This window comes from Zootoca vivipara, chromosome 5 (genome assembly GCF_965207765.1).
Source record: "Zootoca vivipara chromosome 5, rZooViv2.hap1.1, whole genome shotgun sequence".
Lineage (NCBI taxonomy): Eukaryota > Metazoa > Chordata > Lepidosauria > Squamata > Lacertidae > Zootoca > Zootoca vivipara.
In genome coordinates this window covers 13,202,209-13,230,059 of record NC_142588.1, presented here as the reverse complement: position 1 = coordinate 13,230,059, position 27,851 = coordinate 13,202,209, and the positions used below count along the sequence as shown (strand labels likewise).

General features: G+C 40.7%; 1 protein-coding gene across 3 annotated transcripts in view; it reads right to left on the bottom strand.

Annotated features, from left to right (window-relative positions):
• Positions 1-27,851, bottom strand: part of ADK (adenosine kinase) — a 180,025-nt gene that overhangs the window by 124,071 nt on the left and 28,103 nt on the right. Inside the window, exon 4 of one of the 3 annotated variants that reach the window (XM_088669485.1) lies at positions 7,007-7,416. The exons of the other annotated variants lie outside the window; for them this stretch is intronic. Coding sequence (XP_088525611.1) covers positions 7,149-7,416 — 268 coding nt within the window. The 3' untranslated portion in view covers positions 7,007-7,148. Of the gene's footprint in view, positions 1-7,006; positions 7,417-27,851 lie in introns of those variants that run through there. 3 annotated transcript variants of the gene reach the window in all.

Sequence of the window (27,851 nt, the reverse complement as noted above, 5' to 3'; positions counted from 1 at the left end):
TACCTTTCCACCGGAGCAGGACCTGATTATCTACTTGCACTTTTTGGGGTGCTTTCAAACTGCTAGGTTGGCAGGAGCTGGGACAGAGCAATGGGAGCTCACCCCGTCACGGGGATTCAAACCGCTGACCTCCTGATTGGCAAGCCGAGAGGCTCAGTGGTTTAGACCACAATGCCACCCGCGTTGTATTGCCCTAACACAATTTTTGGATTTTTTTCTTGTGGGCCAAAATAGCTGTTTTTACTTCTTTTGTGAATGAGAAAAATAAGGAATTTAAAGACGATTGTTTTTATTATCTAAGATGTCACGTAGCACTGACAAATTTATGTGCATGCTTCTATTTGCAACGTTTATTATTTTTAACATGTCATAATCTCAAAAATAAATTTTATTCAGTGTTCAACAGCATTTCAGGGCTTCATACATGGGAATTCTCAAAGATGAAGAGCAAAGCAGGGAGAGACTTTCAGGTAATAGCAAATAAAATGCAGCTTTTTTCATTTTAGGGCTTTTCACAAAACACATGGTTAAAGGTGGCTGACTTTACTGAAAAGAAAAAGTCTTTAAATCACAATCCTTAAGAGCTAATGTTTTAACCTTACTTTTGTATCGATGTTACTTTTTCCATCTTGTTCCAATAATGTTTAAATGCAACCATATGTGGAAAATGTTCTTTTGGCGTCCATCAAACTGACATTTAAGTGCATTTTTTCAACCTCTAATGTTTGTGGTAAGTATTTCAAAGCTATGAACCTTCGAAAATGCACAGGCAAATTGTCTCTTTCATATATTAACATTTGGTCTTCATAACATGCAACCTGTTTGGAATTACTGACTTCTGATTTAGTTGCTATTTGTTTGGATGAGGTGGTTTTGGAAAATATAGTATTTATTTGAGGTAATGCTAGTTTGCAGTAATAAATACTTCCAAGAGGAGTTGCAGTTTTCAGAAGTGTTCAACAGAAAAGGATAATCAGCTGTTTTAACTAGTAGTATATGCAGAGTCCTAAATGCAATCACCTTCTTAATGCAGTTAGTTGCAAACCATGGTAATTTTCTCTTTTAGTAAAAGGGTTTTCTTTCATTCCTAGGAAATAAAGAACCTGAGTGCAATCCTATACAAGTCCTCTCAGAAGTTCCATAGGGCTTATTTGCAGGCAAGTATGTATGGGATTGCAGGCTTAGGGAGGCAACAGTTATAGGGAAGAGACTTCCCTATAGATGTTTACCTATTAACAGCCATTCTTCTTTGCCTTTCTTCTTTTCTCTGTGAATGGCTAACTGGGTTGCAAGTGTCTTACGCCAAGCCAAATGTCCCTAACATGAATAGTCCTATCATTTAGAGCAGGCACCCCCAACCTCGGGCCCTCCAGATGTTTTCGGCTACAACCCCCATGATTCCTAGCTAATAGGCCCAGTGGTCAGGAATGATGGGAATTGTAGTCCAAAACACATGGGCGTACCCAGGATCAAAACTAGGGGGAGGCAGGGAAGCCACGGGGCCCAGCCACGCCCCCCAGCCACCCGATTGGCTTGTGATGACATGGCAGGGATCCCCCAGGAGGCGTGGTCAACGTCCACGCCCCCCGGAGGGGAGGCGGTGGTCACCCCGAGAGAGAGACCAAGAGAGTGGCGGAGAGGAGCCTGGTGGAGGTGGCAGGGAGGAGGAAACACACGCTCTCCCTCGCACACAACACAACTCAAGCGCTTTCTCTCCCGCCCTTGCCGCTGCTCCTCAGACTCACTCCGCTCTGCTCCTGCTGCGAACGCCAAGTTGCGACCACCGATTGCCGCCGAACTTGCCCGCAAGTACAAGGGCGAAGAGGGTGAGAGGAGCCGCTGCAGCCTCTTCCTCCTCAGCGTGGAGAGGTCGCTCCGGAGCCCGATCCTGTGACAGAGGCGACCGTGGCGAAGTGCGCACACACACACCCCCCTCCCCGCCAAAGCAGCTCAGGTTGGCTGGCTATGATGTCCACGCCCCCCCCCCCCGAGAGGAGGCAGCGGTCACACGGTTCTCCGCAACCACTTTTCCCCGCTGGCCACTTTTTGCACTGAAAAAAAAACAGTTCAATGCCACAGCTCACAGCGCGAGCTGTAATTTATACCTTTTCCCCCTTCCTTTTTAGCTTCTGGGGGCGCAGCTGCCCCCACGGGTACGCAGATGCCAAAACATCTGGAGGGCCAAAGGTTGGGGGTGGCTGATGTAGAGCAAAAGATGATAAAATCAATGCGTAAACTAGGTATGTTCAAATAAATGTGATCTTACTTTACTCCAGTGTTCCTCTTTCTCAATAACATTTCAGCAAATACCTGGCCCCAAAGAAGGATAAAGATTGAGCTGTTCAGTGTAACTTCCCCCCAACTTTTTGTGTTTGTGGTTTTTTTTTTTTATAATGAAAAATTCCCACAAAAGGCTTGCAATTCTGAGTGGAAAACGGGCACATCTGTTGGGGGTACTTAATATTTCACTCTTCATCTGTTTTACCCTCACTCCAAATGTCCTGTTATTGGCCTTCTGATATTGGGATGTATAGAAAGGAAAGGCAGGAGAAGTTTTGAATCAGCATGGCCACAAAACACATTGAAAGGCTTAAGCCAACTGTACTTGCTATGCATGTAGAAAACAGGGGTGGCTAACCTTTTTTAGCTGGAGGGCTGTATTTGCTGTTGACCAAACCTCTCCCAGGGGCTATCTGTGGCAAGTGTGGCCAATCCAGAGAGTATGTTGCAAAAGTAGGTGTTGCCACACACACACACACACCACACATCCTCTTTTGCACCCAACACACAAATACTATCCACACTTAACAGAATTTTCCTCTCCATCAAGCTCTCTCTGCTCTAGGAAGGGGCGATGGGGAGGAAAATCATCCACTCTCCACATGACAGAGAGAGAGACAAGGGAAAACCATGGAGAAAAAGCCAAACTATGTAGCAGCACCAAGTCTTGACCTCGCTCCTCCTTTTCCTCTCTTCTCCGTGTGTCTGTTGCCTGTTGGAAAGGAACACCACTGAGAGACGTGATGGCTACTGATCTGGCAGCACCAAAATACCTGCCAGCCTTGACAGCGTATCAAAGCACTCCAGAAACAAGAAAATACTCTCTGATCTGTTCTGGTGTTTCACCAGGAAACATTGGAGCAAGGTGGAGCGGGCCTTCCTGTTTTCAGGGTGTTCTCAGTGGCAGCTGGGGTTTTAGTAAATTTGGCCAAGGGGATGGAGAGGGCTTTTGAAAAGGGCTTGGGGCCAGGCAAATCAGGTTAATAGACCCCCCCCAGTCACTCCTAACCTAAAATATTTTACAATGCAATACCACCTTAACATTTATGCAGTCCAAACCAGCTTTTAAAGAACCTTGTTTCAAAACCTGAATAATTCATTCAGGTGGTTCCATGTTCTCAGATGGTTACAAGCTCACATCACTTTACACAGGGCTGCTTTTGAAGACTGCAAGTTCAGTATCCTTGCAGACAACACAGCCTCCTGAGGGATGTGGACCTATTACACAAATGCCTCAAAGTCTTAATTGTCTTTTGAGAGTTTGTATTACAGTTTAATCTTTGTACATAACTAAATTTGCTGCTTTGAACACATCCTGCTCCAATTGGCCCAACTGTGAATCAGAGCCCAATTTGGATTTCATCATGGGGGAGCCAGCAAGGCAAGACTTGAAGGTTCACAATGCATTTGTCTATGCTTGTGAAGCTGACAACCCCTCCTGCATTTGCAAATACAGTAACATCTGCATCAGCTAACAAATCCACTGCTGCTACAAAATTTAGAATTCTAAATCTGTCTCTCCAAGTCCTGTCACTTCAGATGAAAGTGTTGGGTGCTATATAACGACATTGGGGACTCTTGCAATCCAGTACAATTGAGCACATTTGATTCAACGCAGAGTGAAAAATTTAAAACATCATTCAACTTTTAAGCTAGAAATGCAATTTGCCTTTCAGTTAAAGTGTTTGTTATTTCAGGTCTGCTACCAGAGAGCTGTATGGCAAGGGAAGCTGAACTGCAGGGGGGAGGGGAATAAACACCCAGAAAATGTAGAATTAATAACCATAATCCAAATTATGTAATGCATCAGGTGAAATTTAATTTCCCATTTCCTCCCTGGAAGAGTAGGTGCTGACTGACACTGCAGTTTCATCTACTTACTTAGTCCAATCACTGTGGAAATGTGTTTCAGTAACAAAAACACTTAGTATTAGACTCAAAGAACAGAATTAACAGGAGCCAAGTTTGAGCTCTTTTCATATCAAGGACAGGTTCCCTTACATTGTTTCTTATTTTAATATTATGTATGATAAGATTCCAAGGGACACAGGTGGCACTGTGGTCTAAACCACAGAGCCTAGGGCTTGCTGATCGGAAGGTCGGCAGTTCGAATCCCCACGATGGGGTGAGCTTCTGTTGCTCGGTCGCAGCTCCTGCCCACCTAGGAGTTCAAGAGCACGTCAAGTGCAAGTAGATAAATAGGTACCGCTCCTGGCAGGAAGGTAAACGGCATTTACGGCGCTGCTCTGGTTTGCCAGAAGTGGCTTAGTCATGCTGGCCACATGGCCCGGAAAAAACTGTCTGCGGACAAACGTTGGCTCCCTTGGCCTATAGAGCGAAATGAGCGTGCAACCCCAGCGTCGTCCACGACTGGACCTAATGGTCAGGGGTACCTTTACCTTTTTTAATGATCAGATTCCCCTTCCTATCACCATCAGCTGTCCCTGCTCCTATTTTGTCTTTGGAGATGCCTTCTAAACATTTTAGCAGGGATCCAGGAAATGTGAGCAGAATACTGCTTGCACTTCTCCCTTCCCCACTGCAACTTCCAGTACTGAGGGTTTAGGGTCCTTCTGGAATGGCATAAGAAGAAATTGGGCAAGGGCAAGCCAATACAGATTGTACATCCCATGGACCATTTCCCCTGGAAAGTGTGTACCTTCCCTGGGAGGTGCTGGGCCGCCCAGACAACACAACACCCCTCCCTGCCCCCCCCCCCCGGATTTGCTGATATGGTCCAAAGGAAAGCAGAACAATATGTTTGGCACCAGCTTGGATGAAGTAGTTGCCAGAAGAAAGCATACAAGACGCCATCCAAGCATCTTAGGGACTCCACTCTAGACTTGTGTGGGGTTTATTCCTTAGCCTTTTCTTCTCTAGAATATATCCCACAAAGCAGCAGAAGCTTAGGATCAGAGTTTACCTTCTCCTAGATGAGCTCCCTTCCTAGGTTGATGAGCCCCATCTGCTCCTTACTTCCCTCTACAGCACATGCAGATACCGCCTTCTTGACCATTACAACCACTATTGGTCTCGTCTGCTCAATCCGCCAGAGCCTGTCTTCACATGCAGGGGAAGTCCCTAGCTCTCCAAGGGTTTGAGACCCTCACTTGGTTTAGCTGGCCAGTCAAAGCCGTTCCTGGGGTGTGGTAACTGTTGAATGCTGACAGCTTCCAGGAGCCACAGCTGAGAGCTGTGGTCCCCCAAAGGAGGAGCATAATGTGTCCCCCACCATAAGTGCTCCCCGTCCCCTAACACTCCATACACAAGGTATTATCAATTAGTATTATTTTATTATGATTACTATTGATGAATTGTACACCACTTTTCAGACCTCTAGCTCCTGCCCCAATATAAGTAATTAGACCATGGGAGGAGGAAGCAGCATGGGACATTTTGTGAGCATCCTCAGAGCTCTTTGCAAGCATTCAAAAAGAAAACTTGCAAAAGACTTGACCCCTTTTGGGACAAGAAGCAAGGTGCTCACACATCTCCAGAGAGTACACAACCAAGCAGGATTAAGTAAAATTATTTCATAAAAAGATTGAATATCAAATTTGTCACTAGTTTGTGATAAATATAAACAAAAGATTATCCCCCACCCCTTCATCTCCATTAACACCAGTAACTGATGATCCAAAATGACAGATTTTGGGAAGCATCAGATAAATGCATAAATGCGTATGCCGCATTTTGTCTTTAACCGATATTAATACCATTCAATCATATTCTAGATGAAAACAAATTAAAGATGTAAATTCTTCGTGGTTGAAGTAGTTTTGGATCAGATCCTACTTAGATAAGAGGAAATACTTAACAACAACAACAACAACAACAACAACAACAACAACAACAACAACTTAACAAGCTTACAAGCTTGGAACAAGAGCAAGTGAAGAATTTACCCTGATATTAATTTTGTTTACAAACACTTTTAATGTTTGGGACTGAAATTAGGCACATGCTGATCTTAGACAATTTCAAGTTAAATTTGGATTGTGGCTAAACCAAACTAACTTAGATCCTTCACTATGAAGCTGAAGTAATTGTTCTAAAGCCTGCCAAATCAAAACATGCAAACATACAAATGCAAGCTGCTTCTCCATTTCATTAACATGTCAGCAAAGTGACTAGAGTTTGTGTACTAGTGCTGGGTGAATTATGCAGCTAAAGTTTCCAATGTGTTTTGAGTTTAACTCTAGGAATATTATGATGCAGTTTCCAATGTCTAAGCTAAACCTGGTCTTTTCTTAATTTGCAAGAGCTAAACAACTCTAAATGCTGAACTGTGTCCTGCTATAAGAAAAACTCATAAGGTATTAATTTCTGTCTTCATATGAGTCAAGTTTAATTTTGTGTGAAATATTAAAAATAAGTTTTGAAAAACTTGTCATATATAGCTCTATTAAATGTGCTTTCCCTTCAGTAAAATGTTCTAATTAAAATCATGTTAAGAGTACATTATCAATTATAAAAGAAAATGCAAATGGTGTTCAAGTTCTTATTTTATTCACAGAACAATCTATAAAAATGTTTAAGTCCAAAGCACAAAATGAAGCGGGCATACCACCAAGTAACATCTGATATTAAAGAGTGAGATTTCATTCAATATCGAAGGTGCTCCAAGCCCTTGGTGAGTTTCACTGACTGTTTCCTTACCCTTTCTAAGCTTGGTAACTTTTTTCAAATGGGGTATCCAAAATTGTCCATGGTATTCCAAGTGTGGCTGCACTGTAGATCTATATGCAGATTTATTTATTTATTTAAATATATATAAACCATAATTTCATAAAAATATAGCAAGGTTATCTGCACCATTCAAAAAACCTTGAAAAAAATCTTCCATGCAACAGAGGAATAACTTAATCTTATTTTATTTTTGTAGCCTTGAATCCCAGTGATGATAAAGAGATTTTCCAGCAAACAAAAGGAAATTCCTTGGAAGTTTTGAATCTGTCAGATGGTGTAGTCCAGGATGGTGAAACTGAAATATCAGAGAACCATCTAAAGCAGAGATGGGAAGATCTGTAGTCCACCAGAAGTTTCTGGATGTTGCTCCCATCATTACTGACCACTGACCATCCTAGCTGGGCCTTATGCAAACTGAAGTCGTCCAACATTTGGAGAGGATGTCCCCTATCCAATATACCGTAAAAACACAAATTTGAACTTGCTCGCTTCCATCAAAGAATAGTAAGCATGTTCTCTCCAATCTGCTGCATTAAAGCTCAGCTGCAAACATACTCCAGCTTTGACTTCACTAATATCACCACCCACACTTCTGTCTAATTGGTAACAATAATACACACACAATGGTTTGGTGCAAGACACATCAACCATGAGACCTGTAGCAATTCAAAATACAATGTTCTCTGTCTGTCTGTCTGTCTGTCTCTCTCTCTTTTATTAAAAAAAAACATTTTATTAATTTTCCGATAAAACATCCAATTAATAAATCCATCAAATCATAATCCAATAAAAAATAAAATAAAAATAGCCAAATTAAATTAATTATCAGAGCCCCTGCACCGCCCCAGCCCACAAGTGCAGGAGGGAGCACAGCCGCTTCCGGCGCCTGAATTGAGGTGCGTGCCCAAATGCAGGGTGAGAGGGCGGCTTTCGGGGTGCCCAAGCTATTATGCTGGCCCCGGAGCAGAAGGGCGCCATTGCCGAATTCTGCGAGTGACTAGGAGGTCATGTTTTCTGCTATCTCTGCACTGTAAATAGTATGCACAATAAAACCCTTAAAGACAAAGCAGACTGGAGCGTCTTTACTCGAGAGTAGCCGCAACAATCCCCTGACAATTACTATTAATTTTAGTTTTATATCATTACACTCAAGAATATAATAATAATAATAATAATAATAATAATAATAATAATAATAATAAATTTTTATTTATACCCCGCCCTCCCCAGTCAAAACTGGGCTCAGGGTGGCTAACACCAATAAATTACAATAAGACATAAAAAACCCCAATCAATTAAAATACAGGTTAAAATACAATATAAAAAATTAAAATTTAAAATTCAGCCTCATTTTAAGTAGTCCATAAATCAAAACCATGAGGGAGGAAAACACAGGGGTCAGACTGAATCCAACCCAAAGGCCAGGCGGAACAGCTCTGTCTTGCAGGCCCTGCGGAAATATGACAAATCCAGCAGGCTCATAGTCACCCAGTATAAGTTTCCCAATCTTGAAGCCACTTGCTCCTCTTCCCAGAGAAGCAATCAACAATTTTATTGACTGTTGTTTTACCTGCTATATTTCTTCCAGTCTCTCCAGAAAGATAAAGCACTTTTTCCTCTCAAAGAAATAATTCATCACTGCAGTGTACTCTCTTTTAAAAGCAATTTGTTTTCCCTTACACATATTAATTACAGAAATACTGTTTCAAGTAAATCTGAAAGAGCATGACAGGGGGAAAATAGCTCTGGTAAGATCACAGGAATGATGCATCAGTCATCATTTCTGGCAACAGGGGAAGCAATCAATATAAAATGGTGATGATGTTAGATGCTTATCACAAAATTAGCCCCCCCCCGAAAAAAGCTTAGTAGGTAATACACACAGGTGCTGCAAACCTACCCACACTTACCTGGAACAGAGGGACTTATTTCTGAGAAAACATGCATAGGATTGGTTGACAATATATTATATCAAATTAGTTAGACAGAGAACAGTGGTAATGAAGGAAACTTTCCAAACCCCAGTTTACTTCCCTCCCCCAGTTCTTTTATTTCAATCACCATACATCCTGGCCAGAAACATAGGGCAAAGTTTAGAGCAATGGAAAAGGGGGGAAGTGCCACCCACAACATTTAAGTTGATGGACCGTATTATTATCAATCTTTTAAATACCATTTCTAGCATGCTTTTAGTACTGAGCCTTCTTTGTACTCACAAAAATGGGAGGCTGACGCCCCATCACAACCCAACAGCAGCAGTGGCAAATGCACTGGGTGGCATTTTGGAGGGGGGGGGAATTGTTATCATGGAGCAGCTTTTATACAAATTATGCACACAGTCCAGGTTATCAGCTTGTTCAAATGCTCCCTTTGTGACACCAAAGTCTAGTAACCAATGTCTCTTCTAGCCTGAATACCGTTAAACGCTCTACCAACTCTGAACATAAGACAACACACTTTTAAAGCATGATACCAAAAGACAGAGCAGGGAGGTGAGTTCAGACCCGACTCCCAAGTCAATACATATTTAGACTTAAAAGTTCCTTTCTTGAAAGAAAAGTAGACTTTCTCCAGTTGTGCATCACAAAAACATGGAAGCCAAGCTCTGCTTCTCCCTTAAAAGACTAGAAAAAGATACATAAAAAACTATTCAGAAAAACACACACTTTGCACTCAAAACGTGTCAGCTTGCTTTTAAGAAGAAAACACAACTTTCTTATAGCACTTTTGATAATATTTCCTCTTCTTTTTTCACTATTGAGGCACAACAATGAATAATGACTGCAAAGATGCACACAGGTCACCTTACTGAACAGAAACTGCCTCTCAGTTATTTATCTGTTTCTTTCTACAATTTATGAGGTTCAGTAAATGGGAGGTCTTGACTATGGGACTTTAAATACTGCAGAAAATAAGCTTGATGCAGATGAATGCCCCACCTCAAGGTTATTATAAAAATGATGGCTCTCGCAGCAGCAAATGCCAACATAAAGAACTGAGAGATCATTAGAAACAGCAATGAGTATCCTGATTTCATTGAAGCAAAGTGAGATTTCAATCAAATGCAAAATGTTAGTAAACATATATATAGCAGAGAATTTTATATTTACCGTATCATCCAAAGGTATCATGCTGTCCAGGACATATCACAATAAACAATACAGTCATACCTCGGTTTAAGTACGCCTCGGTTTGAGTATTTTCAATTTAAGTACTCTGCGGACCCATCTGGAATGGATTAATCCACTTTCCATTACTTTCAATGGGAAAGTTTGCTTCAGGTTAAGTAGGGATTTCCGGAACCAATTACACTCATACCTCGGGTTAAGTACGCTTCAGGTTGAGTACTCCACGGACCCATCTGGAACAGATTAATCCACTTTCCATTACCTTCAATGGGAAAGTTCGCTTCAGGTTAAGTACGCTTCAGTTTAAGTACTCCGCGGACCCATCTGGAACGGATTAATCCACTTTCCATTACTTTCAATGGGAAAGTTCGCTTCAGGTTAAGTACGCTTCAGGTTAAGTATGGACTTCCAGAACCAATTGTGTTTGTAAACCAAGGTACCACTGAAAAATTAAAACAATGCTAAAATGTGGAGGGCAGGTATAAAAATTTCTTTCCCCCCCCTTTCTTTCTTTTTCTTTTTTACTGTTTTAAGAAAAGCAGTAAACCCTCACTGCCTTTGTATTTTTATGGATTTGAACTGATTGGGTGTTTTTTTATGTGCTTCAGTAAGTCTCCTTGAACACCTGGGAGGTGGAAAGGCATAGTATAAATACTGTAAGAAATAAAATACAGACAAAGGCACCCTTGTGTCATCTTTGAAGAGCGTCCCTGCAGTTTTGTGAGCCGCCATTGCTTTGTAAGGGCCATGCATTTTGGCTCACTATCCAACCCAACGGCCAGGTTCAGACATATGGCCAGGTAAGCTTTGTGGTGCTGCATGCCTAGCCTCCTTTCAAGTCCACATCTTCCAACTTCTCCTCCTTGCTGCATGGTAGGAAAAGTTCTCAAGCTTTAACTTTACGGCAGCTTGTCACATCATCCCAAGTGGGAACTTTTGCTAGGGCTGCAACATTTAGTTGGAGATGTCAAAATAAACGTTAGGACATCATTGTGCCCTGAGGGAATAAGGTTTTAGCTATGATGCCCAGAAAGATAGCATGGCTATTAATAACATATGTTTTTCCACAGTATGGAATGGCTCAAGATCAATAGTGTCAGGGCCTGTTACCTTCAAGTACTGACTCCCCCATACTTAGGAAGAATATCTGTGGAACTTATTTCAAGCAATGAAATCCACATACCTTAAGGACAGATGCAGAAGCAAAAAAGTGGTTTTTGATGGTACCAAACTGAAAATATAGAACTCATTACTTACTATCTCCCCCATTAGATGTTGAACCAAATGGGGAAAATGTTATATATGCTGTTTCTATTCACGGAGGTTCAATTTTGTGATCATGACTAACTGTTGACAGATGCATCATCCATGAATTTGACTAAGCTGGTGGTCATTGCCACATCTTGCAGCAGTGGATGATGGAACTTAATTATGTGTGATGGGGGATTTGAAAGGCTTGGATCCATACTCATGTACAGAAAGGTGTCAAACACATATAAGAAATGCATCCCAGCATTCTACGCATGGAACCAAATTCAGATTACACAATTAGTCATTATCTGAGTGATGTTACATACCAAACGACTCACAACTAGGCTCAGGGTTTGCGCATAAAGCTGAAATCATGTGTAGACAGAACAGCCCCGGAATTGTCCCCACAAATCTTTCGAAGCCAGCGAGTCAAGTGGGCCTTGCTCTCTCTCCCTTGCTCCTGCAAGATCTCATGACAGTCTCCCAGAGCAAGACCTTCCCAAAGTGTGTGTTTAATTCGTGTGATTTCAGCTGGCCGTCTACCCAGTGCACAAGGCTGCCATCACACAAGTTAAACACATGCAATTTGTGAGTCAGCTGTACAGTAGCTCCCTCATTCAGTCACACTGTTGAGAATACGCTCCTAAATCTACTACTACGCATTTCCCTTTCACATGCAAACTGCCTTTTACAAGGGAACAACACTGCTATGCTGTGCCTTGGGACGTATTATTAGGATTTGCTTTGCCATCAAGCGTCTGTTGGGCTTTGATACCCTCACACCAGTGATGCAACTATACAAAAAAAATGTGGAGAGACTTCAAAAAATGGTTTGACAATCTTTGAGTTGGAAGAGTAGCAGCAAAAATCAAATAGACTGTTTACTTTGACATACAATTTCCTTCCTGTTTCATCTGAATTCCTCAAAGCAGGTATTGTCTATATACTTCCCCCCCCCAAAAAAAGCCTCACTGAAAGCTTTAATGGATAACCATTGATTGAGCAGGATACTTTTAGGCTCGACCTAGACACATTAAAGAAGTGTTTCCATTTAAAATATTGTAAATTTAAACAGGGAAAACGGGTAGAGAAAAACGGGACTCCATGCCGCCATCTGGTGGCACAATGTTATACTGAACATACAATGCACATAAATCACTTTTTCTTGGGTTTTTTAGTACCGTTTTTAGTCAGTTTGCCAATACGTTGGCATAATTTATAATTATTTAATAGTGAGTAGATGACCCATTTTTATGATTCTGTACCCCCACTATCAGCTCACTAGCTACCCCAGCATGGTTCCACACATTTAATGAGACAGTTGTGATTCATTTTTTTTTCAAACCCAGGGCTCACCTTTAACCCAAACATGCATTTTTTGGGGGGGGGCACTTCTTAACTTTTGGCCATGTAATTGTATGATGGCAGCGCTGCTGCTGTGACCTACCTTAGGTCAGCCTGAAACCCAGTAGTGGGACCCACCTGTTGGAAGACCACAACAATGAACTATGCCGGCTTGTCTGTGAAGAACAGTTAACTTTTGTGAGCTGCCGCTTACTATTGCTAGTTCAGTTTTTAAGAGAGTGAATCTGTTTACATTCCTAAATTTAACAATGCATTAGGACATGGAACAAGAACCACTGTTTTGAGCATATCGTTTCAATTGCGTCTGATCACAGTTCTAATTTTACCCAAGAATTAAGAAGTGTCACTCATACTTTTAAGATGAAGGATGAAACCTATTAATATAGCACACCCTTGAATACTGTCTTATGTGGTCTTCTCAGCATTACAAGTATCTTTATTTTTCCTCGTTATTTGAATGTCCCAAACCAGTTAATGTGCTAAATCTGTTATCCAAGTCTGAACCTGATTAATGATGCACTGTAGCTAAGTGGAATTAAATTAGTGTATAATTGATTAGTACGTAATTGGAACAGTGTTGTAGATTTACCAACTTTAATTAGGATAGCTTATTACAGATAATTTATGTTAGAATATAAAACAAATTAGAAACAAAGTGGTGAATCAGAAGCTTAACTTTAGCTAAGGTGAACACTTATAGATTTGAAACACTCTATATACTTAAGGCTTGCCAAGTTCTTCAAGACAAGTAAATCATATCAGGCTAAGCTATTTAAAATGCCAAATTGCTGATTAACCTTTTACCCTGGATTTTCTAAACAATCAGCACTGTTTATACTAAATTAGTATAAAACAGTCTCGCAGAAATAAGTGCACTTGCATACATCCAAACCTGTTCAGTCTGAACACAAATAGCAGGTCAAGCTAACTGATAATAGACACGCATACTAAAGTCTTTTATAAAACCAATTTAGTTGTAATCATAAATTTATTGATAGAACTAGTTTTCTTCAAAAACGATGCAGCAAAAAAAAGCAACGGTTTAGTGGTAAGAAGACACTGACAATACAAGAACTAAAACAAGACTGTTGGACATGAATTGCTATTAATTACCATGAGAAGAACAGCCACAATTATATTCATTATCTTGCATACTAATTTCACTGATAATGCCTGAGATAATATGCATCCGGCAGGTCACGTTTCTAAAAACCTTTACACAGTACAAATTGCAAAGCTTTTTCAATGTTACCCCTGCCTAAACCAATGTGGGCTACTTAGGTTAGAATAATCTCATCTATCTAATCTTCTTCACCAATAATGGAATTAGCTGTATGCTGTACCAGTAATTTACAAAGAAAGCAAAAAGGTTAATATTACACAGTAGGCCAGCTGAAGCCATAATGCTTAACCAAGGTGAACAAAATGTTACACAAAACTCAGATTCATATATATATATTTTGAGACCTATTCACATAATCAGTTCTCATATTTCCATAAAGTCAGAAAATAAGGTGATAAGGTATCACGAAATGTATTTCAACAGAAGCAGAAGCACACAGCTTGAAAGTGGTGATGTAAGTGAATTGGACTGAAGAGTCAGCTACAAGTTCACTAGTGGAAATCAGTACTCATATGAGCAGTGTAATAGCAGAGCTTGTACAACATTACAACTCCACTTCGATGTACAGCGAAAATCACTGCAACTTTCTACTTCAGGTGAGTTCATGGCTACATCATTGCACTGCTCACCTAAGTAGGGAGTGCGCATGATCAGTGGTGATTTGCATAAGTGAGCCGGGAGCTCAATGTGGGAACTGACTCAGTGGATGCATACAGTCAAGTATCATCTTGCATTTGTGTGTGCATTTGGCTTAACACAGTCTAGGAGGCAACTACTTAAAAATTAGTAGATTGCTGGGACAAGTGAATAGACACGACCATTTCAAGAAGCAGCAACTGACTTACTATTTCACATTCCAAACACTCCACATGACTACATCTTACCTGCTAATCTGGTTTGGTAAGACACAATGCAATGATACACCGAAGACAAACTCCAAGACATTATGACACATCAATCAGCAGTCTTGGCTTCAATCTTCCTCCATTTCAATAATTGTCTTTTGCTGTACTTACAAGCATTTAGGTTAGCAAATTTTAAAATGACTACATTTAAAATTGTTTCCTGAAGGAAAACTGCTATAATTTGTCTTGCAGCCTACACACATTACTTGATTCACAGAGTCAACACACTTCGCTAAGTTTCAAAGTCATAGAGAATTCCGTTTTGCATGACATTACAAAAATGTTTGCCATTTGACGGAGCTAGGTTTTTTGTCTTGTTCGTTAAGGAACCAGTTTGCATCTGCATAGGTAAGCAAGTCCTTTTCATCCTTAAAAATATTGTGTTTATATGTGTGGGGGGGGGGTTATGGAAAATGGGGCAATGGAGAAGGAGGACTGCTGAATAATGCATACGATAAGTGGGACCTGCAACAAAATATACAATGTAGAGTGCTCCTGTTTTGGCTAGCTGTGTTATCTTCTAAGATACTCTATGCCACTCTACCCAACCCCACCCTGAGTTTCTCCCTCCTATAGCCAGTCAGTATTCTGTGCTCAGGGAGCATGCTTAGTCTAAACAGAATAATTTTTTTATTCCCCTGCCTTCTCCCCCAGCTTGTCACAATACATAAACGGTGCTTCATAAGGTTCCATATTCTAATGAGTTAGACATTAGTATAAAGAACGTTTACTGGGTTTGCACTCTTTACCTTGTCAGTAAGATCCGCCTGGCAAACTAGCTTCAGGCCATTGCTTTCGTTACCAAGCATATTAATCATGAATCCATACATGTCTGTCATAGCTTAGTACAGCTTACAATTGTCAAGGTGTCTATGCACAGCCTCAGAAAGCTCATCTATCAGTAAATAAAGGAAGCCCTTCTTTGTTTACTGGTTAATTCAATTTTCAAGCAACTCCCAGAAAAAGTGACTGCTATTCCTTTCTAAACCAGGAAAGCATTCTAAACCAAGAAAGCGTTAAGAGCTCCCTCCATCCTCAGGCTTCTCAGCCATGTTGCCTGACTATAAAACAAATTCAAAACTTTACTCAGAAATTATTTTTACTGGAATATTTGTATATATTTAAGGCATGAAAACTCAGCACATAAACTTCATACATTATTTTAATTAAGAAAATGGAAAATTGTCCACATGCTAACTTCAGCATGCCTGAAATAAGTGCCCCCTAGGGATAGTGACCAGAAAAAAGGCAATTACATGTTTGATGTTTACGTTTGAGTAGTCTTCTGTCATTTCCAGTTGTCGAAAAAGGCCTTGTTTTGTATTCATTCATTGTGTTACTAATAGTTTTCTGCAACTTGATTTATAATAAAAATATTTCCAAAATTTCAGTAGTGTCAGAATTGATCTCTACATAACACAAAACAAGGTGGTAGACTAAGGGTCTGTAGGAGGAGATCCTCTGTAGGGCTGCCTCTGAATTTGGTTCAGAAACTTCAGTTGGTGCAGAATTCAAGGGTCAGGTTGCTCGACTGCATTGGCAGCCAATTGGTTTCTGGTTCCAATTCTGAGTGCTGGTTTTGACCTATAAAGCCTTAAACAATTCCGAACCACGATACCTCAGGGACCATCTCTCTCCATATGAAGCTACCCAGACTCTGCAATCATCATCTGAGGCCCTTCTTCGTGTTCTTCCTTCACGGGAGGTCCAGAGGGTGGCAACATGAGAATGGGTCTTTCCTGCAATGGTTCCGTTTGTGGAATGCTCTCCCCAGGGAGGTTCATCTAGTGCCTTCATTATATACTTTTAGGCACCCAGGCAAAATTATTCCTCTTCAAGCAGGTTTATACCCTTTTAAATGTGTTTGTGGGGGGTTACTGGTTTATGGGTTTTGTTTTATTATCCATTTTGTGTTTTTATCTTGTATTTTTATGTTGTGAACCACCCAGAGATCTACGGATAAAAGGCTGTACACAAATTTAAATAAATAAATAAATAAATAATTTTGAATACTAATCCCAAAGCTGCTGCACGTAGCATGTCAGAGTCAAATATTTAGCATGCCCCTTTCCCTGATATTCACTGCACAGAAGGAGCTTTTCTTGGTGGAGCATTCAAAGGTGCATGCCTGTCCCCAGCCTTCAGTCTGAAGCAGTGTAATTCAAAATGCTACCACCTTATTCAGTATATAAAGATGAGCTCTCATGTCCAATTTGCACAAAACAGCTTGCCCAAACTCATCACATGAGACGCTGGTACTTATGGCCAAAGCTGAGGTTCCATATCATGGACAGTAAATCTTAAGGAACTTCTCAAACGTGCATTTCATCAGTCTATTGTCAAAATAAAAACTGCTGGACTTAGAGACTTGTTATTTGTACCCAATCAAACTACCATTGGGATATTAAGAGGGGCAGTAACATTCACTCCACATGACACTTTACCCAAAGGTCACGAATATATAGGAATGGAAATCCATGACATATGGGGAGAACAGGTAAACAAGAAGGAGTTAATCCTAGATCGAGAATCTTAAAAAACCCCCAATATTTTTCAGGACCCTGGACAGGTCCCACTGAGCAGACTTGTTCCTGTGCATGCTTGCTTTCAACCTACATACTCTCTGGGCGGATCTGCCTCTCATGCGCTCTGACCCTGCAGAATGAAGTGTCTCAAAGGCACCATCATCTCTGGCCTGGAGCCTTGCATTCTGTCACTCCTCTGCTTACTTGAGTGGGTTGCCTGGACCTGTGAACAAGATCTGAAGTCCTAGTTCTCAAGTCCTCAGGGGTTATGATGACCACCCCTGCGGAAAGCCAGCCTTGAGGCTTATGGCTTGGAGGGTTCTGTGTGACTGGGTTCCACTCCAGTGTCAAGTCCATAGCAACATAGTGGAACAGAAGATCTCAAAGGCAACCCCTATATCTTCCATTTGAAATTGATGCAAAATAACTCCACTTGAGGATTTGGGAGTGCTCGTGTTACAGCAGGCAGCACTGGGCTAGAGGAACCAATAGTCTGGGCTCAGTACAAGGCAGTTTTATATCTATATGTTATGTATTTTCATTCCGTAATTTTATTGCAACTGTACTTTCTTCTGTTCTAGTAACAGCTCTAGCTCCATAATTTACTTTTCCCATTCAAGTACTCCTGTAGCCCACTTGAGCTAAATAAATTACGGTATCTCTAAGTATGAGGAAGCAGTTTCTATTATTCAATTATTAAATTTAGATAATTTTTCTAGCAGTTTGATTCAATGCCACTAATAGACCACTTTCAAGTCAATTTGATGCATGCAATTTACTATAAGCATGTCTCACTATTACAAAGCTAATCAAATTGGTTTATCAATGACCTCAACACTATTATAAGCTCAAAACTGAAACCAAGGGAACCTTAAGTCCATTGTTGCTTTATCGTCAGACGCACTGATACATAGAGATGCATTTACTAAAGTTTAAATACTTTAAACTGATTTCTTACTCTTGTTTAATGAAGATAAACATAGTAGTACTCCTACAAATTCCAAAGACTTCCAAATCCTCACTAACTTCATTATTACCCTTCAGTCAATTTAACTTTTAGTTACAACAACCTATTTGCTTTATACAAGTAATGACTTTTCCAGTCATTAAATGGTGGGAACCCACTGAAGCAAAAAATATGACCACAAACAGACACACAGTGTTGGATTTAAAAAATGCCCTCCACAAACAGAAGACTTTGGCTCACGAAAAGTCTTGTACCTTAATCTACTGCACAGTATGAAAGAAATGAAAACTATATCAGAAGATGCTCTTCTGCAAAAAGAACAAGAATAACTGCTAAACAATCTACCTATTATATACCTATTATATAGCACAGGATGAACCCTATCACAAGTCTTTATGGAACAGCACTAATACCTATTTTCTATCCACACAGTTATTTGAGCCTATCTGAATGGGCTTCTTTCCACTACAATTTTAGCATGCTTGATCTTTTGCTTCTTTTTGATGCTTCTCCAGTCCACAACATCATCAGAAGCTGTTGTGGGTCACACATCTCCACTGCGCACTTTGTCAAGATTTACTGTTGGTCAGGTCAGCCCCTAATGTTCTGCAATACGTGCAAAAGACACATCTGGAATTTGAGTAGTGCTACTGGAAACAGAGTTTGAGCCATTCAGCTTGCACCACTTTGAAAAGGAGCAAATGTATATTTCCAAGTGGAAACAGAAACCCCACGTTGACCATAGATTCTACCATTATTATGCAGTCTAGAATCAAACACACACATGTAGTATTGTACATATATGTACTCATCACAACCAATTTTCACAGAAGATTTAGGAGACATGAATATGGAGTAAGTCAATAAACATAGCAGTACAACATAAATAGCTTTTGGCATTAAAGGTTTGTTTGAAAAAGAGAAGAATCAGTATCTGGAAAGCACCAGGACCTCCATGGAATGCACTATGACAAGATGTGCCAAAGAAGGAAATTAGAAAAAATCCCTGGTAGATAAAGTTTTCAATGACAGCTAGTTATGATACCAATACAATATGATTGAAACCTATGCACATTTAATCTGCATGATTTCAATTTTACACAGATGAAGGCCGGCCAGGTGAAACCACACAAATTACACGCACAGAGGGTGGAGAGCTAAAAAACACTTTTTGCAGAGGGCTTTCTCAGTGCAGAAAGAGCTATTAAGCTCTCTGCCTCGCTTACTGGGTACTGAGCTGCTTTCGTAAGATCTTGGGAAAATCAGATGGCCCTACAAGATCTCATGAGAGCACCTCAGAGCCTGGTATGCAAGACAGAGAGCTTTAAAGCTCTTTGCCTTGCTTTGGGAGGAAGGCTTGGGACATAGCTCTGGAAAAATAGGGATATTCATGTGGGGGTGGTTTGCGTATACACATTTTTGCATATATATTTTTTTGCATATAAGTGTGCCATCCCCATATGTGTGTCATCCCCAGGACATAACCCCTGTGCAAGACATGATCCTACTGCAATCCTCTGAATACTTGTTGCTGAGAAACAATGGTTTATCGTGCTCATGTTGTACTTGCAAATTTCGTGTAGGGATCTGGTTGGTCACTCTGGGGGAAAAGGGTGCTGAACTAGCTAACCCTGCATAATTACAAACTTCAAAGGGCGTAGCTTGGGCTGACCCCTCAGGGCACCTATAATATCCAGACCTTTCTTTAACATAACTATTGGACTGAACTACAGATGATAATTCAGTGTGTAATTTAGAACTCCGGCTAAATACCCAGTATACGAAGTGCTGGTTTGTAACAGAAAATCAATTCAATGCCTCCCAAATAAAGCTTGCAAGTGGAACAAAAGACTGGCACAAGCATGAGGTGGCTGAGCCATTTTCCCTCTCCATTGTCTTCATTAAACAAAAAATACCCTCTTAAACCAAACAGGAAATGTATTTCCCTTTTGTGGTGGTGACATTATGTGCGATGACTGACTACTGTAGCCTTTGTTCTTCTCCCAATCTTGCCATAAAAGTGTGGTTTGTGGATTCTCTAGTTTTTCATTCAAGGCATTCAAAATGGATCCCATACAAAAAAAAAAAGACAAGACACTTTGCAATATATTCTAGCCATCAAAACCAGACAGCTGAGCACTTAAAAATAAAATGCAAACTAATCAAAATAAAAGAGAATAAAAAGGAGTGTAAATCATAATATTAGCAAACTTCAGCTTCTGTGGGAAGTGAAGTACATTTCAGTTTTTCCCATATTGTATTCCAAAAGATATACAATTCGGCTTCTCAATCCCTACCCTATTATTAAACTGCAGCCTTCAGATGGAAGCACACCTTTTCATATAATTGCTTACGTCTTGAAATGCAAATTTATATTGAGAACACATCTTTCTCTCTTACTTTAAAAAGTGAAGGGCTTTCAAAGCCTATTTACCTTCTCATCTGTATGGTGCAGTGCATTGTATTTGCATAAAGGAGTCAAAACTTTTTACCAAAAAATGTAATAGGTAGATAATGATGCACTCCCTGCTGTTTTAAAAGACAGCATCCTTGTTAGAAAGGCATTCCAAGTGACAATTTCAATAACAATATCTCTTTGAGGATAATTAGACATCATATGAATATGCAGATGTTACAGAGCTGACTGGGTGCATGTCCCTTTTTCCAGGCATGCCATCACTATTAAAGTGACTATGTTGTAGAATGGCAGGCTTCCTGCCAAGCTTATTTTAAAGATCTGTTTTATGATCCTTATTTGAGCTCTGCAGATTGTGTAACCCGAACAGATTGAATGGGGGTAGCAATGAATTATTTTCCCTGTTGTTTAGTGGTGCAATATCATCAGGTTTCCTTTTAGCAGGTCTCTTGTTACACAGCTTTTTCAATTTAATTTCATGGTGACCACATTAAACAAATCGCATAACAGCAGCACCATCAAGTGGTGGTCTATTCACATTCATTCAAAGTGACTGCATCCTATTTTTCACTGGCGACTTAGCAACTGCAACGTCCTAAAAGAGTTGAGATAAACTAAAGGGATTTATATTAAGTACAGGGATCCAGGTGATACATAGTTCAAAGCTGATGAGCTTTTGTAGAAGAAGCCAGCACGTTATTAATTCATTGAAGTGGTTTCAATAAGTATGTTGCACATCTACAGAAACATTGTATGCTTACTTATGTCTCTGTTAGGCAGTCCACTGTTGCTGCAGACTGGTCATTTTAGGTTAGAGCAGTGTTTCCCAACCTTGGGTCTCCAGCTGTTTTTGGACTGCAACTCCCATCATCCTTGGCTAGCAAGCCAGTGGTCAGGAAGTTGTAGTCTGAAAACATCTGGAGGTCCAAGGTTGGAAAACACTGGGATAGAGGACAGTCTGGAAGCAAGGACAGCCCTGATTCTCAAAGCCTGCAAGAGATAAAATATCATCTAGGCTGGCTTGTGGACCACCAATATGCTGAAATAGTTTTAGCTGTATCCTAGACCTAACAGTAAGCAACTCCCGGGTACCAGGTTGGGTCTTTTTGGCCAAGTTTGGTCTTTTTTACCTTCTTCACTTCTTTGTGTGCATACTATAGTTTTTTTTAAAATGCCCCATGAAACTCTTCAGGTGAGAGTCCCTGTCCAAGAGAAGTGGAACAAATTCCTCATAAGGGGAATGTTTTTTGACCAAGGATGTTTTAGTTATAAAAAGTTATAAAAACCATACAATTCTATTAACAGGGACCCTCCAGGTCTCTTTTTTTCTGTGCACTCATTATTACATGTGCTCAGGATGGTATCTGAATGGTTACAACCGATCTTGCTTTCAATACTGTTTGTGCCTGCAAAGGTTTCAAGGTGGTCATACTGCTTTGTTCCCAATCAGTGCAAGTCCTGTAGCTGTTTTCTGAAATGCTGCAACTTCTTATATCACAGGTGCTCAGGGTGAAGAAGAAGAAGAGGAGTTTAGATTTGATATCCCGCTTTATCACTACCCAAAGGAGTCTCAAAACGGCTAACATTCTCCTTTCCCTTCCTCCCCCACAACAAACACTCTGTGAGGTGAGTGGGGCTGAGAGACTTCAGAGAAGTGTGACTAGCCCAAGGTCACCCAGCAGCTACATGTGGAGGAGCGGGGAATCGAACCCGGTTCACCATATTACGAATCCACCGCTCTTAACCACTACACCACTGGCTCTCACACTGGTGAGAGGGGGTGGGGTCCCACTTTTGTTGCACTATAGTGCAAGAGAGCTCTTCCGGATGGCAATAATGCAGTAACACTGGGAAAGCATCGCAGAACAACTAATAGAGTGGAATGGTGTTTGGACAGTCCATTATAAACCCACCACTAATGCATTATTAATTACTAATTGCCAGTGCAGTCAGGCCAGAATTGGTGCAATATGCTCAAACCGTCTTTCTCCAGTATGCAAGCTGGCTGCTGAATTTTGTACCACTTGAAGTTTCCAAACAGTTTTCAGAGGCAGCTCAACACAGAATGCATTGAAGTAATCTAACCTATGAGCTGAACTAAAAATCGTATAGTGAATTCATGGCAGTGGTAAAGTTTGAACCTTTACCAATTCCCAATTCCCAGCTCAGTGCTAAAGTAGCTCTGAGAGCACCTTTCAGGTTTCCTTTTTTTTTTAAGAAACAGACGAACTGAAACTGCCAATCCAAGGTTATGTAACACTTGCACTTTTATTCTAACAAGCCAGGATCTTGCCCAGTAAAAAGCAGACAAGTTTACAATTGCACACTTTTGAAATAAACCGTAAACAAAAAGGAAGGAAAAGGCAGCTTCCGGTGATCTTATTCCAAACTGAAGTGCAATGGAATGAGCCTGGGAATGTATGCACTATATGGTGTATTTTTTGGGGGGGGGTGTTCTTAGCTGATGTGAAATATTCAGGTGGGCAGATGGTCACAGTGCAATATCCTGCCTCCCAGTTGAAAAGCATACACAAATCAACTGCACTTTAAATGTACATCATGACCTCTAGTGGCATCATCTATGTACTGTAGCTTATTAATTTCAAAATAAACTACACTGCACTTTCAAAAGTCTAACTTGTGCATTTGCATCATCAGCACAGCAAGATTTGATTAAAAGAAAAGAACCAGAATAATATACGTCTCTCTCTCTTTTTCAGCAGCTTGGGTACTGCAAAAGTGCATGGGCAGCATGGGCAGGGGGAAGACTTACAGTTAGCAGTAAGAGGAATAGGTCAATCCTAGCTGCAGGAAACTTCAGTTCCATTCATAGGTTAATTCAATCCAGTAATTAAAAGTCCAGAATGTAAGGCATATATTAAGAGCTTTTGCCCCCCATCGCCAACAGACAGAAATCTCTCAGTTCCTGCCAATGCTTTTGCCAGAACCCCCTTCGCGTAGGATAGAATCTACCTGTGCAAAGATATGCAGGGGGACATAGCTGCCACACCGAAATGGGTACAGAATGCATTTGGGGTGTGTACCTTCTTTCACTACGTTGAGTGAAGTACCATGCAATATATTTCTCATAACACTATCTGCTTTAAAACAGAGCTGTACACATTTTGTAATAAAGAACTAAATCCAAATTTAACATCGAAAGGCGGCTCAAGTTTTGCCATTTGAACAAAGTAGTTATAACAAACCTGTGTAATCTCTTTCTGATACCCACAAGGAAAAATTATTCAGAGCACTGAAGCACCACCTCTGACCACCAGAAATCTACCTCAGCTCCACACCACACTGCCCTCAATCTGAGATTTTGTGAGAAACTGTTTTCAAGTTTATTTTCACATGCTATTAGCTACACCAACCTTTCCTAATCTGTTGCCCTCCAGATGTTTTTATACCACAACTCCAATTGTGCTGACTATGGTTGATGAGAATTATAGAAAGAAAGAAAATCTGGAGGGCATACTTACTATAAAAACAAAACAAAAAATTAACATCCACCCACACCTGTTAATATTTGCAGTGGAAATATAAAGCTACACCATTAGCAGTCCAATTCTATACAAAATTTTGAAAGGTAAAGGTAAAGGACCCCTGACAGTTAAGTCCAGTCACAGATGACTCTGGGGTTGCGGTGCTAATCTCGCTTTACTGGCTGAGGGAGCCGGAGTTTGTCCGCAGACAGTTTTTCCAGGTCATGACTAAGCTGCTTCTGGTGAAACTAGAGCAACACACGGAAACGCCGTTTACCTTCCTGCTCGAGTGGCACCTATTTATCTACCTGCACTTTTTGGCGTGCTTTCGAACTGCTAGGTTGCCAGGAGCTGGGACCAAGCAACGGGAGCTCACCCTGTGCGGGGATTTGAACCGCCAACCTTCTGATTGGCAAACCCAAGAGGTTCAGTGGTTTAGACCACAGTGCCACCTGCATCCCTTATACAAAGTTAGGCTTAGCCAAAACAATTTGTTAGAATCAGGCTGCAAGATACTCTATAATTACTACTCTCCATGTACTCCACATTTATTTATTTTTACTGAAATTGTGACTGGTTTTTTTGCTGTTGTTCTCAAAACTGTATTTTCATTTCCTCTCCACTAATGTCCACTTTCATAACCTACAATTTACCAAGGCAGGCTGTTGAAAACCACCTAGAAAATTTATCATATCCACGGCCTACATTTGTAGCAAGCATCCACACCAGCCCCATGGCTGCCAATACATGCAGAGCTGGCACGCAGAGATTATTTGGCTCGCAAATGGTATGATCCCATGCAGAAAGTCACAGCATACAAACATTTGACAGCCTTTGCACATGGGATTTAACGTACAAAAGTCTTCCAGAAAGCTTTTCAAAAGTCGTGGCGACTTTGCAGTTCTTGTTTTACATCATTAAGACAGTAAAATAAACATGCTAAGCATTGGAAATGTTTTAAACATTTGCTATCTGCTGTGTGTGCTCTTCAGAATTCAAAGGATGACATATCTGGTTTCTTGGTTCCATAGCTTGGCAACCTGACACAGTGAACTGACTACATTGCAAGTGTAAGATCAATTAGAAATCAATTGTGGAGGGATTCAAGAATTATCCTCTACAGGGGAGGCTTTCACTTCCACTAGTGTTGAGTCATGAACAGCATATTGTCATACCAACACTTCAGCATGTGTTTTGAAGTGTTTAGGACTAGCAGGAATCTCATAAGGTTCCTGGCCACCAATATCAGTTTAAAACAAGTGGTCGGGTTTACACTTTCACGTGCAAGTAGCTAGGGGAAATCTCCTCTTCTGCTGAAAGATAAAAATGCATTTTTTTGTTTTCCTTCTTCCTAGATCCTCTGCTACCACAAGGAGGGATGGAGAAAGAATGTCATCTATCTAGCAAGCAACTGCCCTCATGCACAGGTCTTTTAATGAAGTCTCAAGAGGTTAGTGGAAGTTTTTGCTTTAAAATCCAAAAGCTTCTCTACCCTCCTTCTGGTGGTACTATCCTCACTCACTCACATTTGGGTTTCACACAAGACAGTAAACATTTTGAAGCAGTAAAGGTAAAGGGACCCCTGACAGTTAAGTCCGGTCACAAACGACTCCGGAGTTGCGGTGCTCATCTCGCTTTACAGCCCGAGGGAGCTGGCATTTGTCCGCTTCCACAGACAGATTTTCCAGGCCATATGGCCAGCATGCGTATGGAAACGCCGTTTACTTTCCTGCCAGAGCAGTACCTATTTATCTACTTGCACTGTATGCTTTCAAACTGCTAGGTTGGCCGGAGCTGGGACTGAACAACAGGAGCTCACCCCATGGCAGGGCCTTGAACTGCCAACCTTCTGATCGGGAAGTCCAAGCAGCACAGTGGTTTAAACCACAGCGCCACCCAAGTCCCTGTGTTTTTAGCAGGCTGTGTTGTTCTTAAGAAGCACTCACTAGTGCTTCTGTAAACTCTTTGGCTGTGAGGTGCTGATGTTCAGCTACTGCATCTCAGTCACTTCTGTGCCAAACTGACCTACTAAAAAGAGACATTTCAGAAATCCATCCTCAGTTATAAACTGAGCTTTATGGGGAACAAACCAGACTATTATCTCATTTAGTCATGAGTCAATCATGTGGCAGCCCGAGAACCACATCCCAGGCACGTAGCTGTAACAGGCAATTTTGTAGGCATTTTGAAAACCTTATAAAAATTTATCTGATCGAAATGCTTTTTCTTTAAATTACAAAGATCATGATACTATAGAAACTCTTTGGGCCACCTAGCAAGCTATGGCAAAGCGCAAATTAGTTATATGTACTCCTAAGTGCTTCCAGAATACCACGTGAAGGGATTAACTAACACTTATTTATGAAGAGATACCCAAGCCTCACAGACAGATTGTTCATGCATCTGCCTGGTGAAATTGTGTGTGTGTGTGTGTCAGAGATGGAGGGAGGGAGGGAATTACAACCCCCTGACAGAGTATTGCTCATGTAAGCACATTCTGTCTTTGCCCAAGGCATATTTTTGTGTGTCCCATGTTTTAAAAATGACACAAGCATGTAGGCTGCATTACTACGCATATTTTCCTTGAACTCAATGAAGCTTACTATATAGACATTCATGGGAGTGACCCTCCTATACCCTAAAAGTGCCCCTCAAAAAAACCCCAACTATGCACACAATTGGTGGGGGTGGGGTGTCACTGCAGTCCAGACTTGGATATAAGGGTCACATAATACAGCAAGTTACCAATTGTCTGTGGCATAGTCATCTCTAAGTTGGCAAAAGCTTCATCTACTCAATTATTGCTTGCTGAGAACCAGGTATTAAAAAGGCACAGAAATAAGCTGGGAACTTTAGCCTTTCCCTTTAAAGAAGATAATTCTTCATTGAACAGAAAGGCAAGAATTAACCACATCCATCTGAAATTGGGGGGGGGGGGGAGGACATCACAATATGGAGGAAGAAAGGATCTCCCTGTCACTTCTGCACTCTCACTCACACCCTTCCATAACCTTTTAATAAAAAGGACTACAAAGCTGTTAATAGTTCAAGAATATTATAGAGGAAGGGTGCTATCTGCTACAATCTCAAAGGCGCAGTTTGTTCACAAACAGAAGTGCCTATTTTATTACAGAAATGGGAGGTCAGATCTGCAATAATGAAAACTCAGCATGAAACAGAAAGTTTGGACGCTTTCAAATGGACAAATATCCCAGAGACACATGCACAATACTTTGTATGTGTCCAAAATAAGAACTGCAGGTAGGGGGAATAAATTACCTTCTTTCAGCTGGGATTTTTTTATATATATATTGCTGCAACAGAACAAATTTTAGAAATCAAAGTCCTTAAACATGCAACTCAAGTTCACTTCAAATATTCTCAGGAAAAAGATGTAACAGAGATTCAATGACATTTGTGGGGTTGCTGTTGTTTTAAAAAAGTATAAATCATTCTATGGTGTAAAACTGTACTTCTTGATTGAAGTATAAAGAGTATTTTCACCAAACAACTGATGAGCTCAAGTGAGACATTTATATTTACCATCATCATGTTTAAGAATCTTCATTGAATTATTATGTTCAGTGGAAGAGAAGCCACCAGAATGGGCAGCTAAAGAAAGAGTGGTAAAGCCTGTATTAATGAAGGGATTCTTGCAAATAGGAATGGAAAAAAATGTTCAAGGAATAAGTCAGAGGCTTTTCCTCCCACATTACG